A 27621-nucleotide genomic window follows, 5' to 3' on the forward strand; every position below is an offset into this window, starting at 1 on the left:
CATTATCCTCATTCATAAGAAAGGGGACTTTAAGAACCTTAAAAATTACAGACCAATCAGCTTACCGTCTGTTACGTATAAGGGATTTTCTAAGGTAATCGCTAATAGAATCGGGACAACCTTAGACTTCGATCAAGCAAAGGATCAAGCAGGTTTTCGGAAACGGTACTCTACTATCGATCATGTCCATACCGTCAATCAGGTGATAGAAAAATGCTCGGAATATAACCAGTCCTTATACATAACGTTCATTGATTACGAAAAAGCATTTGACTCAGTTGAAACCTCGGCGGTGATGCAGGCATTGCGAAATAAGGGGGTAGACGAGCCGTACGAGAAAGTGCTGGAAGATATATATATAGTGGCTGCACAGCAACCATAATTATGCATAAAGAAAGTAACAAAATTCCCATAAAGAAAGGTGTTAGGCAAGGAGACACAATCTCCCCAGTACTACTCAGAGCTTGCTTAGAGAAAGCTTTCAGAGACTTGGAACGGGAGCAGTTAGGGATAAGGGTAGATGGAGAATACCTCAGTAATCTGCGATTTGCTGATGACATTGCCTTGCTAAGCCACTCGGGGGATGAACTGCAAATAATGATTGATGACCTAGACAGGAAAAGTGGAAATTAAGAAGAAGAAATGGGTATGGGCAGGACATGTAGTGCGAAGAGAGGATAACCGATGATCGCTTAGGGTAACAAACTGGTTTCCAAGGGAAGAAAAGCGTAGCATGGGGCGGCAGAAAGTTAGGTGGGCGGATGAGACTAAGAAGTTCGCAGGGGTCAAGTGGATGCAGTTAACACAGAGCCGGGTGAAGTGGAGAAATATGGGAGAGGCCTTCGCCCTGCAGTGGGTATAGTCAGGATGATGATGATGATGATCCGGCGACGCGCGCATGCGCAGTGCGGAAACTACCCTCCTCGTCCTCTTCTACACGCCAGCGCGCGCATCTGTTGGAATGACGCTACCAGCGAGCGCAGCTGCGAAACACCTGTGGAACGGCGCAACTGTTTGTCATGGTAACGGCGCATGTGCACTGTACCTTTTTTTCATGCACCGCCAAATGCGCGAAGGGTAGGCTAGCTTCGAAGACAATATTTGTATGCTGCAAGACCGCGAACAAGAAATCGTGACGGGCTCAAACGCTTTTGCAAGGTTAATCTAAATTAGCTACCTGGTCAGTCTCGTCTGGTACTGTATTCAATACCGACAATGCAGTATGGACTTGGGTTTGTATGCTGCAGCCTTTAATGCCACAGAGATGGTGAATAGAGGCTTTACAAAAGTTAGCTCCATCTAGTGAAAGAAACACAAACTGTGCGCGGCGGCCCTACTTTGTTCCGTCCGCCCGCGCCTCCCACTGCCACAGAGTGCTGCAAACGTGCGCCTTCGTGGAAGCCTTGCATGCACCGCAAGCTGCGTTGGAATGCTCACAAGCTATTGTTTCATTTTTTACTTCTCAGTAGGCGCTGCTAGCACCAAGCACTATTCGGAATGCCAGCATGTTGCTGCGTGTCCTCCTGCAGTCAGCGCACCGTCATAGACGCGCACGGAATCGACATACGCGTGTATGCGGCCGCTCGTTTGCAATCCTAATCGGCTTTACAAGTGTCACTTGCATCATGTCAAGCATTACTGCACGTCCCTCTGACTGGGAGCTAGCTCACAGAACGTAATATCACCTAAACCAGCGAGGTTGTTTTGCGTGCTATGGTGCCTTGTGAACTTGAAGAACAAGCTTATGCTGCGATGGAGGACACGGGAGAAGAAGCAATGCATATATAACGAACGTATAGTGCAAATAGGTTCATTTTAAGCATTTTGTACGTATAAATTGCATTCGCCATTCTGCATCTGGGCATGATTACCGAAGCTAATTTTCACTGTTGTACGAAATGGTAGTGCTTGGTGCAGAGAGCAAATCGCTTGTTTAGGGCGCCCCAGCTGCGGCTCTGCAAAAGCGGCTGCAAAACCCGCTGCGTCTTGTAAAGCAGGGAAAGACGACATCTTACTGTCGCAATATATTACATTTCCAGCTCGTTTCGAAAAGTACTATCACCAGATGATGAGTGCGAAATCCAGTAGGTGTCCAGAGCGCGCAGCTCAGATTTGTATTCTGTGCCGATAAATACCTTCCAGCGCGGCCGATAGAATAACGAAGCTTGCGTTTCACTTTTGTGTGTTTATTGAGTCGCCCGATGGTTCGCTAATTGAAAGCCGCAGAGCCACCTGAAATTCAGTTCGTTTTGTAAATATGCCGATTTGTTCTTTGTTTCTTCTGTCTGATAGTAGATATCTGAAGTATTATCCTCATATGCGAGCATTAACATGGGAAAGTTCGGTTAAGCGGAATTCGGTTGAAACGAAAAGAGATTTGAAAAGTCAACTCACATTACTGCGCAGTATTTGTGATGGGTGAAACTGGCGGTGGTCATAAAATCAGATTTATTCCATTGGTATAAAAAATTAGGGCGACACTTAAGCTCCGCCGTTAAGCCATTGAGGATGTGCCGCGGTAGCGTCACTGCACACACACACACACACACACACACACACACACACACACACACACACACACACACACACACACACACACACACACACACACACACACACACACACACACACACACACACACACACACACACACACACACACACACACACACACACACACACACACACACACACACACACACACACACACACACACACACACACACACACACGCGCGCGCGCGCGCGTGCGCGGACGGACGATGTTTTCTTTCTTCACGCTTTAAATTTTTAGTTTCCTTTTATATATTTATTTTATTCCTTGTATCATTTATTTTCTTTATTATTTTTCGTTTTAATACTCCAATAGTCAGCATCAGCAAACATTGCCTTTCCATTCTGAGCCTATGTGACACCTTTGAACACCTTCTTCACTTATTTAAATTATTAAATTACACAGAAGACAACTTCAGTTCGTCAGAATTTAGCACGGTCAGTCAAAGAGCGTCAAACCGACCTGGAGAGCCAACAGGCATCCACAGGTAAGTTTCGCTTTCTTCTCCGATGCGGCGCTGATGAACAAACGAAGCAAACAAACTCGCGATCGTCTCTGATAGGCTTTCAAGTAAATAGCAAAAGCACACGGACAAAAATAAATAAATATCCACATAATTAAGCTTTGGATACTGTATCTGGATAGGGATGACGCTACGTGGATCAACGAGGGGTCCGTGTACGATTCGCAGAGCAGCTAGTAGCTGCACTCAGCAGCCCAGCCGGTGGGCTCCGCCACGCCTCGGCTGTCAAAATACGCATCTATAGGCGTCGCTGACAGAAACCGCCAGGGACAGAAGAGAGGTCCCTCGACCAGATAGTGTTTTCTCTTGACATCGAAAGGTCGGTCTAAGCACAACGCACTAGGTTACAACGTGACAAGCACGGAAAGAACAGCGGGCACTGACGGACCACAAGGAGCTGATGGATGAAGCGATCAAAATATGGCCGCCAGCGCGGGGTCTGCGTGCCGCGCACGGTTTCCAGACTTACTTTTGTAAACCCTCTATTGCTATCACGTTTGTGACTATACGGCCCCAAAGAACTTTAGCGAAAACTTTATCATCTACATTGCAGAGAGAAATTGGGCGATATCCTTCAACAGCCTTCAAGTGATCCCTGTCTTTGCTTTTTGGTAGAATTATAGTATGCCCAGAATAGCAAGTGGGAGGCAGAAAACCAGCATCATAAGATGCTTGGAAACGTTCTGCAAAAAAAGGCAAGGCGAAAACGTTTAGTAAAACGCGCTAGTAATGCCATCCACCCCAGCGGATTTCTGACCCTGGAATTCAGAAACAGCAGATTTAACCTGATCCAAACTGATTGGTCCCTCTTCAACAGCACGCTGCTCACCGCCAAGTGTAGGAAAAGCTGGAGCAAGCGACTGAAATCTGATCTGCCATTTTAATCCCCGAACTCCCAAAGAGCTTCCGATAATAGCCGAATTCCAGGTGCGACATTGTTGGTGAAGCCTCTTCAAAAATGCGATCCTTGCTGAAGCTTCGATGGCCAAATGTTTTGCTCTTCTTGAAATAAGTCCCACTTTTGAAAAATGGAGAGATCAATGCACGCGACCAGGCGTCTTTCAAGCAAGCACAATACAGCATACTGAAAGATTCCATCTAACAGGAGACAGCTATTAACTTTCCACAGCTCCCAACGACAGTGCATTACGCACGAATTGTATTTTACTATCTGGATAGACACCATGCACTGACTGCTTAAAAATATGGGTCGCACCTAGTAATAAAAAACAGTGCCTAAAAGTCTAGTGAAAAGTAAGCAGAGCGCTGAAGGAACAATGAAAATGCCTGTCACCCTTAACTTGTTCAACATTCACAAGGCTGTATTCAGACGCTAAATCCATAAGCAAGGCAACCCTAGCGTCATAACGCTTACTTAACACTGCTTGGTCTTCAATCCTGCAAACACAATTTAAATCCACGAAGAGTACAATTTTCTGTGCGTAAGTGGTCAGCCAATGACAGAAAAAAAAGCCTTCTGTCATGCTGCTTCACAGGGCATAAACGCAAATAATTCTCCATTACCCCGCCATGAATTGCAAGGCCACAGAATATACGTCGCCCAATGTCGCCTATGCAGTACGACATCGCTGTAATATCCGATGTGTTGGCTAGTATTATCATGCACCCTCCAGATAAGTCTCTCAAGTGGCTAACGATAACATTATATTCTGACAAGAAAGGCTGCTTCTGTACCCTCGTAAGAGGACAGCTTTGTTGGCAGTCACGCTCACATTCCTATTATTTAGAAGCTGACGTAACTGATTTCGCCTTCGATGACGGCGCAAACTCGAAGCACAGAGACTTGAAATGCTGCGGCACTCGCCATTTTCGGTACCTGTCTTATTGAAAGTGATCCGCTGGAACGCGTTGGCCTGCCTGCAAATCGGCGACCCGCAGAGCAGAGAGTGCCCTCCTATTTGAATTTACCCTCACCGCGGCCACCACACCAGATACCTCATCACCACCTGCACACACCTTCTCATCTGCAGGACGCTGCACAGGTGCGCTGTTGTGCACGGCCTCTACCACTTCCGTTACTGCCAAGGTGTCAGCCAAAGAAGCTGAGCGGCCCACGCTGCTCGCAGCCACGGCAACAGCGTGGTCTGAAATACGGACCACTCTAGAGGATGAAACTGACTGAGCCAGGACGCGCAGCGGAGTGATACGTTCTTTTTTTTTTTTTTTTTTTTTTTTTGCAGCAGCAGACTGCTACCGTACCTTAGGTTGCGTTGACTGCTATGTACGAAACGGAGTATATATCCTTCGTGATTCCGTGACTATATGCCATTAACGCCGACTCGAACAATTTCTATCTCACGGTGAACTCTATTGCTATCGCAATTACTTCAAGGAATGATTAGACACATCGAGATTACTAATACATATGTGTGAAGAAATCGATAGAAAATTAATTTAGCAGGGGCGTCACTACCAACCACAAAGCCCAAAGAGGAGTAATACATTAATTCGAGAGCAAGTGTAGACCGAGCCAACCCTGCAACATTGTGCTCACGGAATGTGATGAGGCCAAGGTTGGCTTGCACCTGATTAATCATAACACCACAGAATATAAAATAATTATAATTAGGATGGAACAAGCGACAGACAAGGTAGATACACTGCAGTATCACATTTCTTAAGCGATATGCAATAAAAATTGGAAAGCACAACCGCGAATTTTACCACGCCCTGCTCAGGTTCTGCTAAAACCTACACAGAGACAACTCGCAGAACCAATCGACGGTACTTGCGTATACTCTCGTTCTACATTCTTTCTGCATTACAAACAACGCATAAAAGTCATACAGAAAGCATGGAAGCGCGAAAGCAAGCCCTGGGGTCGATGAAGCTATATACTGCTTTGGCGATGCATGCTGCCAACAGACAACGCCAGGGGTTCTGCTTTTCTGTATAATGACAAAGTCATTTCCCTATCGCTTTCAAACGCGGCATTATCGGTACCACCATGTGCTGACCGGCACAACCTTTCTTCCCCAAGCCGCGCCTTCCAAATAAAACAGAGCAGATTTACGCTCTCCTGCCACGAGGTTTGTATGCTGAGATACTTATCGTGGTGTCGATAAGCATGTTACATTTACTGTAGCCAAAGGCAGCAACTAATTGTATACACCAGTTACAATTACAAAATACAATTACAATATAGAAAGAGCGCAGTCTTACCTTGACGAGCACTCGCCTGCATTCCTGCAGCACCTTCTCGGCGCAGTCGACAGAACAGAGCAGGTGTGTGATAATCACTGCGTCAAAGTGGTTGTCGGGGACTTGGTGCATGTCTTCGCCATAGCCGGCTACCCAGCGCTCCATCTCCACCTGCGGTTGCCGATACGAGGTCTGAGAATGACAACACACCTCCCTGATGGCCGACGAATGACTGCTGTTCAGGAGTTAAAAAAACAGATTTATTATAAATGTCGCTCTATTCGAAGCCTAAGAACATGTGGCGAAGCTACTCATCACCGACGTCATCACCATCACGTTACGTACGGCAAAAGTTCCTCGCACCTAGATAAAATAACGCTGGCCTATGGAAGCGCCCCTCCTCTTTGTATTAGAATCCTTCGACATTTGCACGGATCACCGTTCTGCGACTTGTCTGGGTTCCAGTACGATCGGGTGTTGAGGCAATTGAGCTCGCCGTACGCAGTTGGAGAGCAATGGCTTTCCGCGGGTGCAGCGATGTCGTACTACAGTTACGTAAAGCGGAAAGTGCAGGAAAAAGGAATGTAAGGCGATATTTGAGAGAACTGAGGTGCTGTACCGCCATCGCCACCAGCGCGCAAGGGAGATTATGGAAGCTTTTTTCATCAACAAAAAAATAAGCACGTGCATGCAGCTAGAGCTTGTTGGTTTTCCATCCTGAGGTAACAACGCAAACATGGACGGGAGAATAAAACGAGAAGACGACACGAGCGCTGACTTTTTTAAACAACCTTTATTCTGAAATACATACAACTTCTTATATCCTTATGGGCAGCGGTGGCGTAGAGGTAGAACTTCCGTCTCGCATGCAAGAGGTCCGTGGTTCCAATCGCGATGCCACGCAATTCTTCACCGGATAAAAACAATCGCGTGTCGATGGAATTGCATAAACAGGTTTGGGGTGAGACCTGGCACTGGTAAACACATCCGGCAACGCGCTCCCTCACCAGAACAGGAGTTGGCCACCGTGGTGCAGTAACTGGCCGCAATCTCATGATTAGTCCTATAAAACCCAGGCCCTCAGTCACCAGCGGCTGCGGAGCAACTGACCACGGCGGCGGTCAGACCTGTGACCTAGCGGAGTGTGCTAAGAACTTCTGGCTCCGCTGGACAGTCCGCCATTGGAAACTGATCCTGGCAACGTTTAACGCACCAACCCCAGCTAGCAAGACTAGTTAGCAGTGCTGTTAGAGGAACTCGAGGGTATGAAATCGGATGTCATAGGGCTTAGTGAGGTTAGGAGGCGGAATGAGGCAATACTGTGCTAAAGGACGGGCAAGAACTGCGTTGTCGCGGTTAACCGGAGAGGCGAGAACTAAGATAAGTTTTTTTTGTCAATACGTTGTGGGACCACTTTTCATAGGTGTGCTGAGGTTAGATGACACGCGGTCACCTCACCCACATACCGCGGATTCGGGCCAGAGTAAGCGGAGTCAAAGAAGTAAAGATAGGCACACGTGCCCAGCTAAGAAATCTAGCTCTGTTTTTGATAGAGCCACCGACGGTTTGCTAACGCATTCATCCCCTTACCGTGCTATCTGCGATGCTTCCACTATCTCCCTAGTCAGGCTGGTGCGGTGGCGATACAAAGCAATTGTGTTGCCGAACAAAGGATAGCAAGGTGTCTCACTGTCACACCTCTTACAATGCGCAGCTAAGTGTCCGTCTATGGCAATGATGTTTTTAGAGTGTTCTTGCAGCCGGACGTTCAGACATCTTCCAGTTTGGCCGATGTAGTGTCTACCACACGAAAACAGGATTTTTTACACAACATCCTTCTGGCAAGGTACAAGGGGATTCCTATGTTTGATATTGCAAGCTGGTTTTTGCGTACGTGTGGGGCAACTTAACCTACAAAGGCTCATAAGCTTCTTTGGTGCGGAAAATAAAACTTTTACTCGGGATCGTTGCCCGACTTTCTTCAGAGTGTGCGACGAGCCATGCACGTACGGGATGCAGTTATTTTTGTTCAGTGGCCGCTTGCAGACGACCTGAAGTTCTACCAAACGCTTGAAACTCATATGACGTAGGCATGCTGGAAAACGGGTCAATGCATGCACATTATCAATCTTTTATTTTTTTTTTTAATCTTCACAAAATCGACTGTGAGCTAAAATTGCTAATAGGTGCGTGTACTAAGGAGTGCCGCATATTGTGCCGGAAGCGAATATGGCTATCGCAAGAGTTGAAGCAAAAACTGCAAAGCAGCGGGCACATTCCCGCCGCTACTCGCAGCAGGGAGGCCCGGCAGAAAGGAGGGCTTTTGGCCAGCAAGCCGGGTTTCCGAGCTCACATGCCTCCCTGACGACACATTGCTTGCGAACAGGGAGAGGTCTATTTTTTGGATATTGTCTGCCATTTGTTGAAACTGTGCTCAGTACTAACGCTAAAGGAGTGGAGAAAGCACAGTCAAATAAATGGCTCGCTCCCTCCCGAATTGCAGCTTCAAATGTGCTATAAATACTCCTTGGATGGCACCACCGGCAAGAGATGCTGCTTGTTATGGGTCACCGATGCTGCAGGTGGCGCGGATTTTTCATAAATTGTGGCCGAGTTAGGCAAGAACAATATTCAAACGTGTTATTAAAACGGGCAAACGTTCGTACGTAATCGGTGCGCCAAATTTCAGGCGCGAATAATCACGCGGTGTAACCCGAGAAGCATTTTTTTGACGGTATATTACTGTTGCAATAGTTCGTTTGTATAGCGATTTGATCAAAATGGGACTATAAAAATTCCCCCTTCCTTCCAGGTGAATGCTGGAGCGCAGCTGCAGAAGCGGCTTAATTGACACTTGCTGACACGCACCAAGCAGTTGCTGTGCCTTGCGACGCGATCTCATGAAAGTAGGCGCCTGCTGCTATGGTGGATCTGCATCAGTAATTCTCGCCAGACAAAAACACAGCGCCTTGGTTGGGCTGCATGTCTGAAAAGGCGACGTAGTGATCGCGGCTGTACGGTCCTCTGTGATGTTTCGTAGGCTTTGTACGACTGCTCCCCGTAATGCTTACTTTTGCTTGGGCCATATGTCACTTTCTTATTCGTCATCGGCTTTGCCTCCGTATTTTCAGTGGAGACACGTCCTACTCACTAGCGAACCGGAGCCCTCCCCTACGGCATCTCTCATAGCCTCCCAGTTGAAAAATACTACAGAACCGTGTCAAAAATACTACACAATATTCTGTAGTTCTGTCGTAAACGTCAGCTTTTTCTGTCGTTTTGTAGTACTTTTCTGTAGTTCTGTAGTTCTTCTGTAGTATATTTCTGTTGTCTGTAGTTCTGTAGCACTTTTCTGTCGGGAATACAGAAATTTCTGATGTTACTACAGAGAGTTCTGTTGTCACAACAGGTTTCCCGTCAAAAACCGCACAGAAATTCTGTCGCAACAACAGAAAATTTTCTGTAGTTCTTTCTGACTGGGCTGAGTCGCTTTGGGACGTTAACCACCCCCTGCCGCTAACGAACCGCCTCTATAGTGTTGAGCTTTTGCCACAGCAAAATTCGCAGATATCATTACGGCTTAGTTAAGTGTATTCCAAATTCTGACAATACGATACAGCATTGCCATGGTGCCAGGGCAAAAGGGGAGACATAAATCCCCTGACAAGGCCCCTGGCACTATACAAGTGTGCATCACAAGTAGCACAAACAAAGCTCTTTAGGCGAGAAAGAAAAATGACAAAAATGTGCTTGTAACAAAAACCTAAAAACACCGACAATGAAATAATAAAACATTTTAAACATGCATGACTTTCGCGAAGCATAAAAAGAAAAGTGCCCTCATTGATTGGACAGGAAATACAGCTTTGATTCTATTCGAAAAACTGGCCGAATAGGAAACCACCCCATTATTTAAATTAGCGATGGACAGTGACTTTAGAGGACAGGAACTGCGCGTGAGATTGAGTGCGCACCATAATTGGTCCTGAGTTTGGTCTTCTTAAAACGAACGTGCCTAAATGTCGGTAGTCAGCATCAGATTCACAGAAGACAAATTCTGACAACTGTTCGTCGTAGGAGGTCCCTATATTCAGTATTGCATTCTGCTTGAAGTGAACTAAGGTGGAATCAGATTTTAATAAGTTTGAAATAAATCTAAAACCCCTTTTGTGCGTTAGACAGATGGAGGTTGTTAAGATTAGTTTTGATTGTTACGCCGCATACGAGTAAGCGATATTGCATTCTAGAAGGAAGAGGGCTAAAGTGAAGCAATGCTTTTTAAAATTTTCAGGGAGTAAAGCACGATATTTATTTACATACCTATATTTCGCGCTAACTTATTGCTAACTTAGTTTACATGGGAAGTCCAGCGAACCTTTTCATGAAACGTTACACCGAGAAACGTGTTCAGTTACCCTCCGTAGGAATTGTGATTGAGATTTACTGATTAATTTGCTGGTGATAAAAACAACATACATTTAAGTTTATTTATATTCAGCCTAAGTCAATTTTATCAAGCTAATAGGGCAGATTCTCAAGCCACAAACTGTTATTACGATTGACGAAAGTTCACAAGACGCAAAGAAACCACTCGTATTATCGGCGTAAAGAACAATGCCTGATATATATTTTACAGGAACAATATCATTGTTGTATAAAAGAAACAAGATGACCCGAATCTTGACCCCTGGGGGACACCAAATCTTGTGCGTTCAGTGTCTGAGGCTATTTTATTATTATTACAAACTGATAGAGATTTGTGAGATAGCTATGAAATAAAGTGAGGGAAACACCTCTTACTTCGTAAGCTGCTAATTTTATAAGAAGTGTATCGCGGTTTAGGACTTAACGCATTACTAAAGTTGAAAAACATGCCAATTGTGTATATGTAATTTTCAATATTCACAACGAGCTTATCCCTTACATAAAGTAGTGCCGATTCTGTAGACTTTCATTTCTGAAATCCGTACTGACTTGAAGATATAAGGTTGTGCGCCCGGATGGGGCTAACTATTCTTGAATTAAATGCCTTCTCGTCTATTTTAGAATATAATGGCAATACGAATATTGGTTTGTAATTATTATTGTCATCAAATGCGCCGTCTTTATGCCATACTGATACCTTAGAAACTTTCATCTTGTCAGGAAAAACACCTGTACTTAAAATATGATTTGCCAAGTGACAGAGCCCACAACAAACACCACTTTAATAGGAGCGACTTTTAGGTCATCGTAACCAGGAGCAGAATAATTCTACGACCGTTAATAACGTTAGCTATTTCCGGTAGCGTGACGGGGAAATGAAATACTGAGTTGGGCATGTCAACCTGCCCAACGGCCTTTGCAGGCCATGGTTGTTCGAAACTAAGCCCCCGAAGGGGCACAGCAGGGTTAGCAGAGCCTCTTCCAAACGCACACCCCTAAAGGAGCCGGGCGCCGGGCCGGGGGACGCTTGTACCCAATTTTACCGGTGGGTGTCCGGCGGCGGGTTTCGAACTGACCACCTCCCGCAGCCGAGACGGGCGCCCAAACCACTCGGCCACGACTCGGCCAGTTACCACCAAAAATTAAAACTGAATTATATTCACCAACTCTTAGAAAATACCACTTATAGGTTTGCCTCCTATAGGGGGTATTCACTCACGCGCTGTGCGCTGCGCATTGTGGGTAATTGAGGCGCAGTCGGCCATTTTTGTGTCCACGGAACGAACAGGGCGAACGTACGTATCAAGTGCTGTCGTGCGGTTCTACAAGCAGTGGCATCCGCAGCTATATGTTATTTATTGAGCTATCCTAGACTGTAATAGACGCGTGCACAGTGTAAACAACGGAAGCTGAAGAGCTGCGCGAAAGACCTCGGCATTTTAGGGTTCCGGAAGTACACGCGACCAACTCTACCCGAACGAGACACTTCCCCGAGATGCGATGCCACGTATGGCTGGCACGGCAGAACCGCACAATTATCATGGAATGTAAGAAATGTATGTCAAAATGGGCTGGACTGGAATCTTCCGGACGTGCCCTAGCAGCCAGCTCTTGTCACTATGTGGGCACGACTGTTCTTCACGCACTCGGAAGACACATTCCCGGTAAAAGAGCAGCGCGGCAATGTATCGCTTGCAGTCATACGCATGCATTCAGCGCGCCGCGAACACCTCCTCGTCGTGTTTTGTTGCAACAAAATCCTTCAAAGAGGACTCGCTAAACTTTGTGTTGCCGTACTTGCCTCATTCGATCAGAAGTCGGATGTTCGCATCGTCTGAGTCGGCTGCTAACCAAAGCAGACCGCATGCAGATTCGGCTAAGGAACGTTGGCGGGCAGAGTTGTTTTGCAGGAGGTTTGAAGAACTTTATAAACAAATTTATCTCTAATAACAAATCAAGTTTAGCTTGGCCGAAACTGCGCTGTATTTCAAGAGTTTTGTTGCAAAAAGTTATTTTGAGCCCGAAAGGCAACGAGGTGGCGCCACCGGTGTCATCGCTATGGCCGTGGCAGCGGTTTCTTTTGCTTCCTTACCGCCACAGACGATGCAAACATCCGACTTCTCATTGATTGAGGCAAGTACACCAAACAAGTTTTGTACAAATGATACTGGCTTACCAACCGCCATTTCTATGCAGAATATCAACAAAAAACCTCAGCGGTTTAGTTGGTATAAACGTTGGACGGCACGCACGTAATTACACAAAGAGCGAGTTCGTCTGCTTCAACCGCGGCTCTTAACCCAGCCGCTTGTAACGTAGTTGCGTTGTTCGAGTGGACAGTAGGCTTGCGGTTGGTTTCTTGCGATGCAACTCGTCTGTAGGACAAGGAATTCATGAATGTCGCACATATTTATGCGTGGGCACAGGCTGACGCTTACCGTGCTGTTACGCATATCGACTGCACACGGGTTGGTACCAAAGTTTTGTTTCGTACAGGTCTCTGTCCGCATCGCGCACACTTTGCAGATAAATCGAACTGTCACTCATGATACCAATTGAGTTTTCATAACAACGGTGCTCGCATGAGGCAGAGTGACAGAGCAAACGGACGCGCACGAACAACTAACCTAACCGCCGCCCCGTACTAGTCAAAACAGGACGCAAAGATGGCATCGGCTGCATACTGACGTCAGCTGTGACGTCATGTGAATACCCCCTATATTCATTTCCATGGGAGTACTGCTCTGATTAGTTCTTAACAGATCTTTCAGTAAGCCTTCTGAGGGTCGTAGCAAATATAAGCGAATTTCTCTTTAAAGTAACGAATACGTGATCGTTGCATATCAGCTGCTAATTTATTTCTAATCATCTTATGTTCCTTCAGTATTTCTCCATCTTTAGATTCAATAAAAGGACAAACAGCTGATTCCGTGCCTTGATTTTGTGCAGTACAGTCATGGCTTATCACAGTTTTCGAACTCTTTTAGATTGCTTTAAAACCTCTTCAGAAAATGTGCATTGATATATTAAGATTGCCCAGGCATTTATCATACAACGTATTGGGGTTCTGTACTTCTCATAATTCGGACTGTTTTACAGAAGACGTTAATGAGCGAAAACATTGAACACAATCCCGCGTCATTACTCGCATGATAGTTGCCTTAATAACAGCGATAAAGATTTCTCAGTGATATTGCGATTCACAGAGGGGGGGGGGGGGGGGGGGGGGGTATCTGCACTAACCTGCGGGTACTCTTTCAGTGTCTCCAGAAACGCACTCTGGAACTCTGTATTGGGGTCGACGTTCCAGTACTTGACCTTGCGTCGCATCATATTGAAGTTCGCTCCAAAACCGGCGCCGATCTCGAGCACTCGCACCGCTCCGTCGGCACGCAGTTCGGGATCGCGAGACTCGATGTCATCCAGCGCAGTCATCGTTTCTCGGCGCGCCTCTTCGAAGCAATCGCGCCACAGCCGGCTAGCAAACACGAGAACACGCACGAAGAGCCACTGACGGGCACGAGAACTCAGCAAAAGCACCGGCAGCAGGAGGATAGCCATGCCGCAGATGAGCGCCACCACGACGTCGTCCAAGATGCGTCGGAAGAGGCTTCTCTTCTCCATACCGATCGAGCCGGTTCTGCAAATATCCACTTACTCAACGAGTGGGTGTTGGTGCAAGCTGCCTCGGAGCACGCGGTAGCGAATTGTAACGAACGTGGGCGCACGCAGGTGGAAAGCACATCAGTCCTGTCGTAGCAGTCGTAGTTCGCCGCGCTTGAATGTCAACCGTAGCGGCGTAGCGGCGCTTCCGTAGCAAGAGGCGATTGGTCAGGACCAGCGCAGCATGCGCAGCGACCGTTCGGAGAGGCAGGCGCCTCGGAGATGCGTTGCACAGCTGTCATAGCTGTAGTAACCACGGCTGTAACATTCTCGTGCGTCGCTGGCGCCCTCTTTCAACAACGTCAAAAACGGCAATCCACAGGTCATGGCCTCCGAGCACGGTGTTAGAATAATTTAGGGCGCCGAGGATCCCGGGGAGAGGAGAGTTGAGCTCTGGTTAGAGGAGCCCTCGAGAGGTGGCGCGCCCGCCGGCAGCGAGATGGCATTCATTTTAACAGAAGGCTGGGAGCAGAGATCGGCTGGCGCTTGGCAGGCAGGGCTGTAGCTTTTTTAGGGGGTCCGCGAGGACTCCGTGCACAGAGGTAGTTAGATGTGAAGCAGAAGAAAGTGTAATAATGGAGGCTGAGCCCCCAGAAATGGCAAAGAGTAGGTCGAGAAAGAAAAGTGCAAAAAAGAAATTTAACACTAGGATCAGCTACATAAACATGCAAGGAGGTAGAAAAAGAGCGAAATGGCTAGAGATAGAACAGCAGTTGAAGGATGACAAAATAGGTGTGTACGCTCTTTGCGAGACTCATCTCAGGGATCTAGAAGATCCGCCGTTTATAGAAGGCTACGTCTGGGAAGGGTGCAACAGAACGAGAACGGAAAGAAAGGGTGGAGGGGTAGGTATGTTGATACACCAGGGAACAAATTGGCAAAGAATTAAATCATCTTGTAAAGAACATATCTGGGTTTCAGGAACCATTGCCGGCATAAGGACGTGGCTAGGGGTAGTTTATTTAGGAACAGGACATCAATGCAAGCAAGAAAACAGGGATCTTGTTGAATGTCTCAGTGACGATATCAGCCAGTTTGGAAACGGGGCCAATATTATTCTGCTGGGGGACATGAACGGCCACATCGATGATCTGGATGGATACACGGATTGTAACGGGAAGCTAATGCTAGATTTCTGCGAGCGACACGATCTAGTTATAGTAAATAGAGAAACAAAATGTGAAGGCCAAATCACGTGGGAATTGCGCAACAGGCAGACGACCATTGACTATTGTCTAATGTCGCAGGAAATTTATAGCAAGGTCACAAAAATGAAAATAGACGAAGAAGGGGAGTGTAGTCTGGGAAGTGATCATAAACGTATTAGTCTGCAGATGGGGCCCTTGATGAAAAGAGAAATGGAACTTAGACAAAACGTAAACGCAAAATTAAACGACGATCAAATAGCGCAGATAGCAGCAGACATAGAGGAAGCAATAGAGAAAAGCCCCATAGAAGACTGGGGTTATGAACAGGTAGAACTACTCATAAGGAGTAAAATTCAGGAGGTTAAAGTAGCAAACCGCTGGAATGGAAAGAGGAAGCCACGGAGCTGGTGGAATAAGGAAATCAGGGAAGCTATTGAAAAACGACGGGCTGCTTCAAGGGAACACCGAATGGCAAAGAAAGAACAGGCTTCTCAGGAGGAAATCGACCAAAAATGGGAATCATATCGACAAAAGAAACTTCAATTGCAGGCCCTCGTCCAAAGTAAAATAAGACAGTCCACCGATCGCTGGATGGCTGATATACACGATGCCCCTAGAGGCGGAGCAAGAAAATTCTGGAACCATATAAGCTGGCTAGGGAAGAAGAATCAAAGAAAGCAAGATCGGATTCAAGATAACGAGGGAAATTGTTTAAAGGGAGACAACGCAGTGAACTACATTACATCAGTTATAGCCGAGTCATTTAAGAGCGACGATAGGGTAATCTCCGCAAATCAGGAAGCAACACAAGGTAGCAGAATACAAAGCACCTTAGAACTAACCAATCTAAACTGGAAAAAGGCAGAAAAAAAATATTCCTAAAAACACATCTACAGGAATAGATGGAATTCCGATCAAGCTGATTAATGAACTCGTCCAAAAAGCAAGGAAACGTTGTTAAAAGCTTTGGAAACAGTCATAACGAATAAGCAAATTCCGGACAGCTGGCGGCAGAGTAAAATGAATTTGATTTATAAAGGGAAAGGAGAAAGGATGCACATAAAATCCTACAGGCCAATTACCATAACATCTGTTATGTACAGGTTAGCCATGCAGGCGGTGAAATTAAAGGTGCGAGCATGGGTTGAAAGTAACAAGATACTCGGAGAACTTCAGAACGGCTTTAGAAATGGTAGGCGCTTAGATGATAGCCTGTTCGTGCTTACCCAATGCATCGAAATATCTAGAGTGGAAAATAGACCTTTGTATTTGGCCTTCCTGGACATAAACGGGACGTACGACAACGTAAGCAGAGAACTCCTGTGGAATGTATTAAAAGAAGAAGATATCGGTTATGAGATAATAGAGTTCCTGCAGGAAATATACCGGGATAACAAAGTAGAAATTACGGGGGAAGGGATAAGAAGTACGGAGGATGTCAAAGTATGCAAAGGATTAAGACAAGGCTGTCCTCTATCACCGGTGCTGTTCATGTTTTATATGATAAACCTGGAACGGAGGATACAAGCCAGTAACCTAGATTTTAACCTGTCATATAGATTAGGTGGAAAGGCGGTAGAGCAGCGCCTCCCCGGTTTGATGTATGCAGACGATATTGTGCTGCTAGCTGAGAGTCTGGAAGAATTGCAAACTCTAGTTAAGTATTGCGGAGACGAAGGGGACGCTCTAGGCTTCAGTTTCAGCGCAGTTAAGTCGGGTCTGATGATTTTCAACGGCTCAACTGATCAGGGTCTCAAAATACAAGGCCTTGAAATACCTAGAGTAGCAGAATATAAATATTTGGGGGTATGGATAAACGAAGGATTGGCATACATTGGAAAGCATGAGCAATCACTTAAGGCCAAAGGGCGAAGGAATGCCGGGATAATGAAGCATAAGGCATTGTGGGGATACAATAGGTATGAGGTTTTGAGGGGTATTTGGAAAGGAATTATGGTGCCCGGACTTACTTTCGGAAATGCGGTTTTGTGCCTAAAATCAGAGGTACAGTCGACATTAGAAACAAATCAGAGATCCGTTGGACGATTAGCACTAGGTGCCCACGGCAAAACTACAAATGAGACGGCGCAGGGAGATATGGGCTGGGCATCTTTCGAAGTACGGGAAGCTCAGAGTAAAATATTATATGAGGAACGCCTGAGGAAATTGGACAGTAACAGATGGGCAGCTAAAGTATTTAAATACCTGTACCTAAAAAGCGTTGACTCACAATGGAGGAAAAGAACTAGGAAACTAACTAGTAAGTATGCTAGTAACAAGGACGGAGAAATAAAGAGCATTAAAGGTCCCCAGAAAGGGGTCACCAAGAAGGGTAAACAACGCCATAACACTGATAGTTATTGAACCACCCATCATTCTCCCGCAAAAATTTTCGATCTAGCTTCTGCAACACCAGCGATATCGGCGATTAAAAATGACCCTTCCAATTTTCCCTCTCAACTCGTACGCCGAAGGGAGCCATAAAAAAAAACAAAGAATACAAGCAAGTTCAAAGCTCCGCCCATACATACGTCACTTCGACGAACTTCCGGTTGCCGCGCGCTCGCTCGCTGGCGTTCTCCGCCAACCCGTCCCCGCTTGCACACGCCTGAGGAGTTCGCCAGTTCGCGCAGCGACGGTTAGTGTAACCGCGAACCCGTGGTTATCCTATGTTACACGGCGGACCAAACCATGGTTGCACCACTAACCGCGGTTACCGCAAACCGAGCTTGACGACCTCGGTTTGCGTCGTTAACCGAGGTTATGACGGCGTCTGTTGACGGAAGCTACTCGTCGGCGCCCGAGTGCGCGAAACGTACGAGCGGGTCTGCTTCACAAAGTTATTCATTTGCCCACTGTATCACGTTTAAAGATCGATGTATAGATTATGGTGCCGCCCGACGTCTTCGATTACGGCCGACAGCGCAGCGACTGCGTACTGAAGCCTTGTCGTGCCTACAGTATCGTTTGAACGGCTTGTTGCTGAGCAGAACGCCAAAAAATACGTGGCCTTAGCTATGAAAGTACACGAGTTTGCAAAGCTTGCAGCACGGGATGCCGCGAGCAGGCTGAGGTACGTTACACAATTACCGCGGGGGTGGAACGTGCGAGCGCGGCGAACGCCGGCGCCGTGCGTGACCGTCCCTAGTCTTCACTAGGCCTATTGTTTCGCTTCGAAGCCGCGGCGGTCGACGCTTTGGAACATGATCAACGCTGTCGTAAATCGTCTACTTATGAAACTGCCTTATAGTGATTCCTACTCTGCCATAGTAAAATAATTATAGGATTAACTCTGCCGACGCATTAATCGCAGAGCTAGTACGAGCAGATCGGATCAGCCAAAATGCACCAGCGGCAGCTGGCTTGAGCAGAAACTAGCTTGTATCACGGCTATCGCTCTTACCAGCAATTTACTGCTGGTCAGCGATCCTCACGAGGGCTTCATACTTGATATTCGGCTCAATATTCCAGACGCCAACAAATTTTAGCACGCTTTATTTCGGACATCGGTGCTAACGATCCGCCGTGTGGTTCGCGAACGGTATGCGAGAGGAGGGGCCACAGCGGCGATGTTTACGGCGGTCAAGGAGGTGCTGCCATCGTGCGGTGCTTGACCGTGCTGTTGACGCCTCGTCGGACGACACTCCGATACTCCTGAAACCACGTTATATAAATAAGATATTTGTAAATGCAGCTTCGTTCTGCCGATCCCTGCGTCGCTTCGGTTGTTGCACTTAATGGGCAATGGCCACCTAACCGATAAGGGCGGCGAGCTGTAACTGCTGTAACAGCCCGCACAGAGTTCGAGCAGCGTACGAGCAGACGACTTTCGCAGCTACCGGAAGTGTGTTCGTGACGTCATGGTTGCAGTGACCGCAGCGAATGGCAGCTTCTAGCAAGCCTTGCCAGTCAACCGACCCGTGACGTCACGGGATTAGGAAATAGTTCCATGCGACACCGCCAAGCGACATTTCCTCTGCCCGCGAATTTCAAAAAACGCTGTTTTTAAAAATTAATAATAAATCGCTGGCTTTGTTCCAAGGAGTTATACTTTGCGTTAATGCTCAAAAGGTTGTGTTCTACACACTGAACACGTTTATCAGTGGTTTCTTGGGGGCCGTTTCCGTGGACCTTTAAGCAACAGGTGAAAAACACAGAAGGTAAAAATTGGATAAATTCGATGGAAAAGAAACAGACTGTGGAATTATACCGAAAGTGGAAAATGCAGATCAGGAAGGAAGATTTCTTTGATAACTCAAGAGGCAGTGCCCTACTTTTTGAAGCTAGATCAGGGTGCCTTAGAACACGCAGCTACAAAAAGAAATTTAACAATGGAGATGACGCATGTGCTGTATGTGGAAACTCCAGTGAAACAATTGACCATATTATACTCGAATGCAATGGTATCCATCCGGAAGTTGATGCGGGCGCAATCACTGTTCCTGAAGCTCTGGGGTTTAGAGATACCAGTGGCCGGGTGAATAAACCGGCGGTGGAAACTAACAAAAAACGGCTGGAAGATTGGTGGCTTAAAAGCAGAGAAGTGACATAATGTTAGTAATGTAGAAACAAAAATTTAATAAATAGAATGATGGTTTAGTTAAACAATCTAATTCAATAATTAAGATATATAGAGAAAAATGAGCATGATAGCTACTGCTACCACCCCGTTTCAAAGGGGACGCTCCTATATTCCATCCATCCATCCATCCGCCGCCCGCTAGAGTTGGGAGAATGTTTTTGCAGGTCGACGATACGCAATCACGTGACACATGGGTGACGTAGCCTACACGTCACGTACGCGTATCTCGCGGGGTCTTTCTTATCTTTTTTTTTTTCCTTGTAAGAGGAAGCGCTCGCGGCAGTTTTGTTGAGGGGCTTTAGTTTTGTCCACGCCATGGCTCCTCCTTCAACACAGTCTTCTCCCCTCCCCCATGGCTCCAAGCAGTAAACAGAAGTTTCCACCCCCGGGAGAATGAGTGAGCGCAGATTTTGTGCGTTCGCAGTCTTTTGCTGTCGTTCTCTTTCTTCCGGTGGTCTGGCGGGGTTAGAGCTGGTATTCGAAGCGACGCATGGGACTTCCGAGTCGCGAGTCTGCTTCTTCGCAGCGCGCTGCAGGGATTGTGATCGCTTCCTCACTACAATGAAAACGTGCAAGAGTACTGACCTTATGCGGGGCCTCAAATATATTCAGTACCTGCGCATCAGTTATTTGCACACACGCGCGCCCACACACATGCAGCTTTTTACTGGCAAAAAGCAAATACCTTTACAGCATCTTGCGGCGCGTAAACGTTGATGGTTGATGTTTGGAGCTAAGCTGTGAAATTATACAAGATGTTACTTAGTTTACGGATACGTCACTACATTATATATATATATATATATATATATATATATATATATATATATATATATATAGTTGTATGTACATAATTGAGGCGTAACTTTTAAGGTGCAAAAGCGGCTGATTGAGCCAGGTAAACGATAGCAAATCTTCAGCACTCCCTCCGCTGCCTCTCAAGCCAAACCAGCCCGTACCTCACAGCTAGCGAAAAAGAAAAAAGGAAGCAAGCGTGCATACTGCTTTACCGAGGGCAGCTCCAAGCCGTCACTCGTTTGAAACCACGCTGTCTACGTTGTCTAGCGTGCCCGCCCCTAAAGCCCCTTTATTGAGGGGCTTTACCCGCCCCTCATTTCAACCTCTCCCTACTAATAGGAAAAAAAATACAGAAGAAAGCGTGCGGAGGCTAGATGCTCTCCCTCCGCCAACTCGAAGCCGCGCTCCGACGGCCAAGCGCTTTTCTCGCTGCCCCAGTAGAATAAAGAAAGAAAAAAAAAAAAACAAACAAACAAACAAAAAAAAACGTCGACAGGACACGCAGAAGTGACGTAGTAGCTCTACGTCACTTTTGTGTCACGTGATTGCGCGTTCACTACCGGCAAAAATACCCTCCCCTAGAGTTACTGTATATGCTACCAAAGGTAGCAGAGTTGCGCGTCTGATTTCAAAATGCCGCTCGCGCCTTCTTTGGTAGAACGCAATCGCGTGGTACCAGCAACCGCGCACTGCAGAGAAGGTGAACCAAGGGGCATTTTTTTTGTAATTTCCTCCGCCGCCGCTGCAGTAGAGTGTCGCTGCAGCGAACTGGATTGACAGCCGGCCAAGTTCGAAGCGCATCCACTATCCAACCGCTGTTTACGTTCGCTGCTTCTGACGTGCGTTTCAGTTTCGTTGCAGTCAGCGTCTATTCAACATGACGGGGTGTTCAGCTCCAAACTGCAGTAATCGCTCTGAAACGTTTCATTCAATACCGTGTGGAAGAACGGTTATCCGCCGGTGACTGCAGTGGCTGTTACGCATGCGCCGCGACAATCCTACGTCAAGAGGATCAAGAATATGTGAGGTAAGCTTATCCTTTGTTCAACTTTTGGAAGACTGTTGATGTTGTTCAATTGCATAGGCTGTATATTATATGCGCTGTTTATAAGAGGAGTAATGGTATACGCTCGACGCCATGCCATGGCCATGCATCGGTGCGGCCTCTAAAGCCGATAGGAACTAATAAAGCGTATTGTCCTCGGGCCGCGAACTACTGCGACGGCCTATGGTACTGTTTGGGTACGTGGTACGAGAAGCAGTCATGTACGCTTTTGCTGAAAAATGGAGGTGGAAAAGTCAATTTTTAGTTTATTTTGCACAAATGCATTTTGCAAAACCATTTTTTTTTCCCTGAATGTATGTAAATTTTTGTCCTTTACTGCCTGAAATTGTTTTTAATTTATTCCCACTGTTTGTTTGGTTTATCAGGTTTAGCGCCCCAAAGTGACTCGGGCAATGAGAGACGCCGTAGTGGACGGCTCCAGAAATTTTAACCACCTGGGGTTCTCTAACGTGCACTGACATCATGCAGCACATTGGCACCTTGCTTCTCTCCTCCGTCGAAAAGCAGCGGCCGCCACAACCGGTTTCGATCCTGCATCTTTGGGCACAGAAGTCGAGTGCCCTAACCACTGCACCACTGCGGCGGGTCACTTATTACCACTGTCGGAAGCATTGTCTTCCTGTTCATTTGTGCCCATTTCAATGTACTTGTTGATGTATAGTATTTTTGTGTATTCACACTGCCTCTATGTAATGCCCCTCACCCCATAGGTGAAAATAAATAAATCAATGATCTGATCTCCTGCTCTTTCTTGCTACACCCAGTTTGTTAGCAACGTGTTGCTGTACTGCGCTCTGTTATTTCATGTACAAAGCTGCGTGCATAAGGCTTACAAACTGATTGGGCTTTTTAACAGTTTTGGCCTTCATCATGGCTAAACTGGAACCTCTTTTTGGAACACTCGCCTTAGCTATGGTGCACAGTTAAGGATGTTCCCAACCAGAGTGGTGTTCCTGCAGCCACCTAAATTTCTCCAAACCCACGACACGCAGTAGGAGAAGCGCCATGTCTGGCTTGCCCTGATTTGGCTGGCATGAGCAGTAGTGTATAGGGGCGCTAGACAAGGGGCTCCTATCTGACAAAGAAAATGTTTTCTTTCTCTTTCTGTTTGCGTAGTACCTTTTTCTAGGTGCCTCTGTGTAACATCTACTGTCTAAAAATTCAGTCTTGCTCTTGTGACAATTTTATTATTGGTTTGCAAGGAAATGCCTGTTTGGGGTGCCAATCCAGATAAAAATTTGGAGCATGGTGAATGGAACAGGTGTTCTCCATAAGACTGTAGCAGTTTTGAAACAGCTGGTGTATATTCCTTGCTGTGGCCTACACCAGTGTGCCCTACTTCTACATCTTTTCTGAACTCTGTTTGCCACACGGCATAATGTCGTGAATAAGTACAAGCACACTTCTGTCCTATTTGTTAGTTGTCTGTGTCTGCAATAAAAATGGAATGATGTGATGTCCTCATACACCTACAAGGGCTGTTATTTTAGTGTTAAGCTATACAATTTTCAAAACAGCACCACCTTACAGCATGAACTGTTGTTCTTACTAACATTACTGATAGCTCTGTAGGCAAGGATACCTGAACAGACATCAGTTTTCATTCACCTGCCCATTACATCAAGTATCATTCAGGCAAGATTGCTTGACTCACAGCAAAATGCTTAATTGTGTCAGCCAGTTTTGCACATAAAATGCACCACAATGCTTATTCTTAATGCAGAACTTGGGATGTCAACACACTAGATCACTACTAAGTAAGGATATTTCTTCCACTACTGCTTTTGTGAAGCAGACACTGAAATAGGCAAACATGGTGTGATAGCGAATGTATGGGTACTACTTTACTTTATTACATAATGCAGTTGAACTCTTTATTTAGAAATGAACTGTGGTCTGCTACACTCCAACAGCTTAAATTTCGAATTGCCAAAGCCGAAAAGCAATTAACAAAATAACTTTCTTGGAAATGTGGCTGTGACACGTGCTTACTAGGAGGAAGATGCAAGCTACATGTCTGCAGAAAATCTGAAGATAGCCCTAGTTTAAATACCATTGTCAATTGATGGCTGGTACATAAGTGATATGATCTCAGAGAACCTAAATGTTGAGAGCTGCTGCACATAATTCGGTACTGACCTCATTTGTTATAATATTGCATGCAGAAGTGTGCATCAACTTTATACAGTAGCTAGATCAAAATATATCTGGTCATGTTGCACTATGTTCGTTTTTTGTCTAAGTTACAGGCACTTAATTTTTTTTTCTTGAGTAAAGCTTGCATTCGGGTTTCTTTATCGAAAACAGGCTGAACTTGCGGCTCAGCGCTTTTTCATTTACACTTTAAGCGCTAAATAAATTAGAGCCCCGCGCGGCTTTGCGTTGTATGTTTATATAACCCTGTTGGTATAAAACTTGTATGCAAACAATTTTTAAGCAAAGCAAACCATGTTTAAGCATCTGATTGTTTACTTCATATCCTAAAGTTCATAAAGTTTCAAATAAACTGTGTTTTAGATGTTATATGCTGTCCTTGTTATAGTTCTCGCTCGTAATTCGTTTTAAATGTCTTGCGCTTCCAATAAGATATATAAACAGGTTTTCTAATGCAGGTCAGGCGGCTAAATATTGGCACAAAGATGAATGCTGCATTTGCACGGCGCGTATCTACAATATTGAGCATGCCCTTAAGTTATCAGGTAAAAATTTCGGAGCAGGCGACATTGTAAATCGGCTGCTGCCGTGCGCAGATTGCGCCGCGCGCTAGAAACAGCGGTGCTTTTTTTTTTCCTTGGCATATTTATTGACAGTGTTACACAGTCAGCTATTTTGATGTTCTTTGTTTGCGATCAAGCGAAAAAATTGTTTACAAACCTTGGAAAAGCACCCGCGGTCGATCGGGGACATGACAGGAATGTCGCCTGCGGAAACTGAGTGCGGCTTTGCCGCAATAATTTCGGTTGCTTGACAAGCAAGATATATGGCGGACCTACGCGCAACTCTGCTAGCATATACAGTAACTCTAGCGCCCGCTAACGCTCTCCTATTTTTTAAAGGTAGCGACAGGTTTTGATCCAGCCGCCCCTCCCTCCGATAGGCCGGTTGGCTGCAAGTGACCTCTTCGCCGCCAAGCTCCGCCCAAAGGGTCAAGCGGTGCTCGCTGCGCCGCTGAAATGCATGGCGGTCTGCGCTCGTCAGCGTGATATTGGCCGATAAGTTGAGCAAAAAGTACTTCACATGCCTCTATTGCATCTTTAGGAGTCTATATGCAGTACTTAATGCTTAAGCGGACGCAAGAATTACATCTCTGAACTCAAATCTTGAAGCGTGCGCGTGACATGCGGCTGCGTTGGGCTGCTGTGCTTTCGGCTGCCGGTACAGTGCGGAAGACGCAAAAAAGTCATTTTCCATTCTTCGCGGTGACGATAATAGCAACAGAAGGAAGCTATCGCCTCATGAAATCGCGCGTAAGATTTTCATGGCCACGAAAAACACCCGACTATGCGAAGTGATTTCTGTCTGCTTAAAAAGCCGTTCGCTTACCTGGGATGGCCTTTGTTTGGGCATATGCTATTTCACGAGCAAAATATCAAGAACGCTATGAGTATGCAGTCATTACTTGTACTGTGGATGTCTAGTGAAAAGTCACTGCCGTTTCGAGCCTCCTTACTTTCCCCAACAGATCAGGACTGCAATATTACGTGTGGAATCAATGCTGTCAAAATGCTCAGAATGAAAATCCAATGCTTGGTTATGCTTATTACGAAAATTTAGTCCGTACAATTGATCAGTTAACTGATATAAATGAAACATAGGAAAAACAGGAGGTTGCGAATGTGTCAAAGTGATCGAAATGGAAAGTCAAAATTTGCTTATGCTAAATATCGGTGTATAAAATTAAAAAAATAAAAATAAAAGTTTGTACCATAAAAAGTGAAAAAAAAAAAAAAACCGTGTGTGTGAAACGCAATTGAGCCATTGTTTTAACGGAGGAGTCTCGCAGCTTTGCATCGAATGCTAACAAGTTCCGCTGAGCGCGCACAGGGACTCGTCAAGTTTCAAGAGGCGGCATCCAAGTTTATTGGTAATATTATTGCCCGGCAGGCTATAAGGAAACCAATAAAAGAAAATAAATAATAGAAAAGTCAGAAAACATTATCCGTGATCTTTGTATCACATCATACCCGATTTTTTTTTTGTATTTGTTGGAAGATATACATGCGTTGGTAACGCACAGCTGCAAAAAAACTGACTTTTTCTCCAAAATAAAGCTATTGGAATACTATAAACGAAATAAACTCGAGCCAAAAAAAAAGTTTGTACAACGGAGTATACCCGATCAGTTACAAACGCAATGACTCCCTTATTTCATCAGAGCTCTGTGCGCAACAATGTTTCCAAAAGTTGCAGAACACTCGCAGTCTACTTATTTTTTAGTTAGGAAACGACCCCAATAAGTTTACGGAAATATCGTTTCTACTTCAAGTTTGCTATTAATTTCAAAGCATAATTAATTAACAGTTTCCTAGCTGCTGTACTGAGTCGAGAATGGTTCAGAAGAATGAGCTTGCTCATTTAACGCACGTTTTTTTTTTTACATTTATGCTGCGCACGCATGTTTAAGTTATTATTCCTGTCTTTTGAAGTTTCCTGAGCAGCAGAGGACACAAATCTGTTGAGTTCACCGGTTTATGTGTGCACCGAGCGCGGCTTCATATGAGGCTCAAGTTTCGCCGCGCGACGGCAGCGTCGCATTCCTGGCGTGGTGGCGAAATGTGAAACGACGGGGCTTCGCCGGAGCAGACGCTCCGATAGCTTCCTGTGCACGCGCTGCGATCGCGTTGCGCCTGGCGGTTATTTGGCGATACAAAAACGCTTCCGCTGATGCGAAACGGATGTACTAAGTAGCATTGTGTCACGGGAAACCACAATAGTAGACGAAGCACCAAAAGACGAGGCTCACGTGTGAAACAGCAGATTCCTTTGGAAGCCTGTCCGCAAGACCTGTTTTCCAACCCCATGACAGCGTTCTGAGAAGTCTCGCGTTCTTTTTGGAAACGAAAAGAGCCAATTTCCCCTTTTTTCGTAAACTCAGAAATGTTGACACTTGACAAAGACGGCTTGGAGAGGCATAAAAAAAGTACAGTGGTTTAACACCACATAAAAAGTGAAGAGGATGGAAGATTATCCTGCTCTTCGCTCCCAGCGTGTTTAGCTTTGCCGATTTTCTGTGCTCTCTCTCCCTGCTTTTTGAGTGCTCTGAAAACAACCAAATCAACTGATGCGACGTCCGCGATCGAGACTGATGTGTGAATGTGCCCTAAGTGTCTACAGCTGCCTTTTCATTTTTAGATTGACCAAGAAAATATCTAGGAACGAGGACTTTTTTTTTTTCGGGGGTGGGGGCGGCTTGGAAAACATGCCTTGCTGAGACGCTTTGACAGATTTTCGCAAATTGGCCAATAAGTGAACCAATCCTTCTTCTTCTTCTTCTTATTATTATTATTATTATTACTAATAACGAAGATATGTCGGAAGTGCAGTACAAAAGTGATCCTAGCTACGCCTCGACTGAGATTACTCGCACGGAGCACCCCATCGCGTCACAGGGTTCGTGAGTGCAAACCAAATATTATCATAAATGAAGCCACTACCATTTATTAAGAACCGAAATAAAACACTATGTAGTACAAGCTTGGATT

At 45.8% G+C, this 27621-nt stretch overlaps 1 protein-coding gene across 2 annotated transcripts in view; it reads right to left on the reverse strand.

Annotated features, from left to right (window-relative positions):
• Positions 1-14545, reverse strand: part of LOC146209814 (thiol S-methyltransferase TMT1B-like) — a 46729-nt gene extending 32184 nt beyond the window's left edge. The window contains exons 1-2 of one of the 2 annotated variants that reach the window (XM_084604034.1): positions 13906-14541; positions 6259-6408 (exon numbers count right to left, since the gene is read on the reverse strand). In XM_084604034.1, coding sequence (XP_084460160.1) covers positions 6259-6408; positions 13906-14286 — 531 coding nt within the window. In that variant the 5' untranslated portion in view covers positions 14287-14541. Of the gene's footprint in view, positions 1-6258; positions 6409-13905 lie in introns of both variants that reach the window. The other variant, XM_084604043.1, reaches the window with a different exon arrangement.
• Between the last annotated feature and the right edge of the window lie 13076 nt (positions 14546-27621).

Source organism: Amblyomma maculatum, chromosome 1 (genome assembly GCF_055883805.1).
Source record: "Amblyomma maculatum isolate TAMU_Amacu chromosome 1, ASM5588380v1, whole genome shotgun sequence".
In the NCBI taxonomy this organism is placed as follows: Eukaryota; Metazoa; Arthropoda; class Arachnida; order Ixodida; family Ixodidae; genus Amblyomma; species Amblyomma maculatum.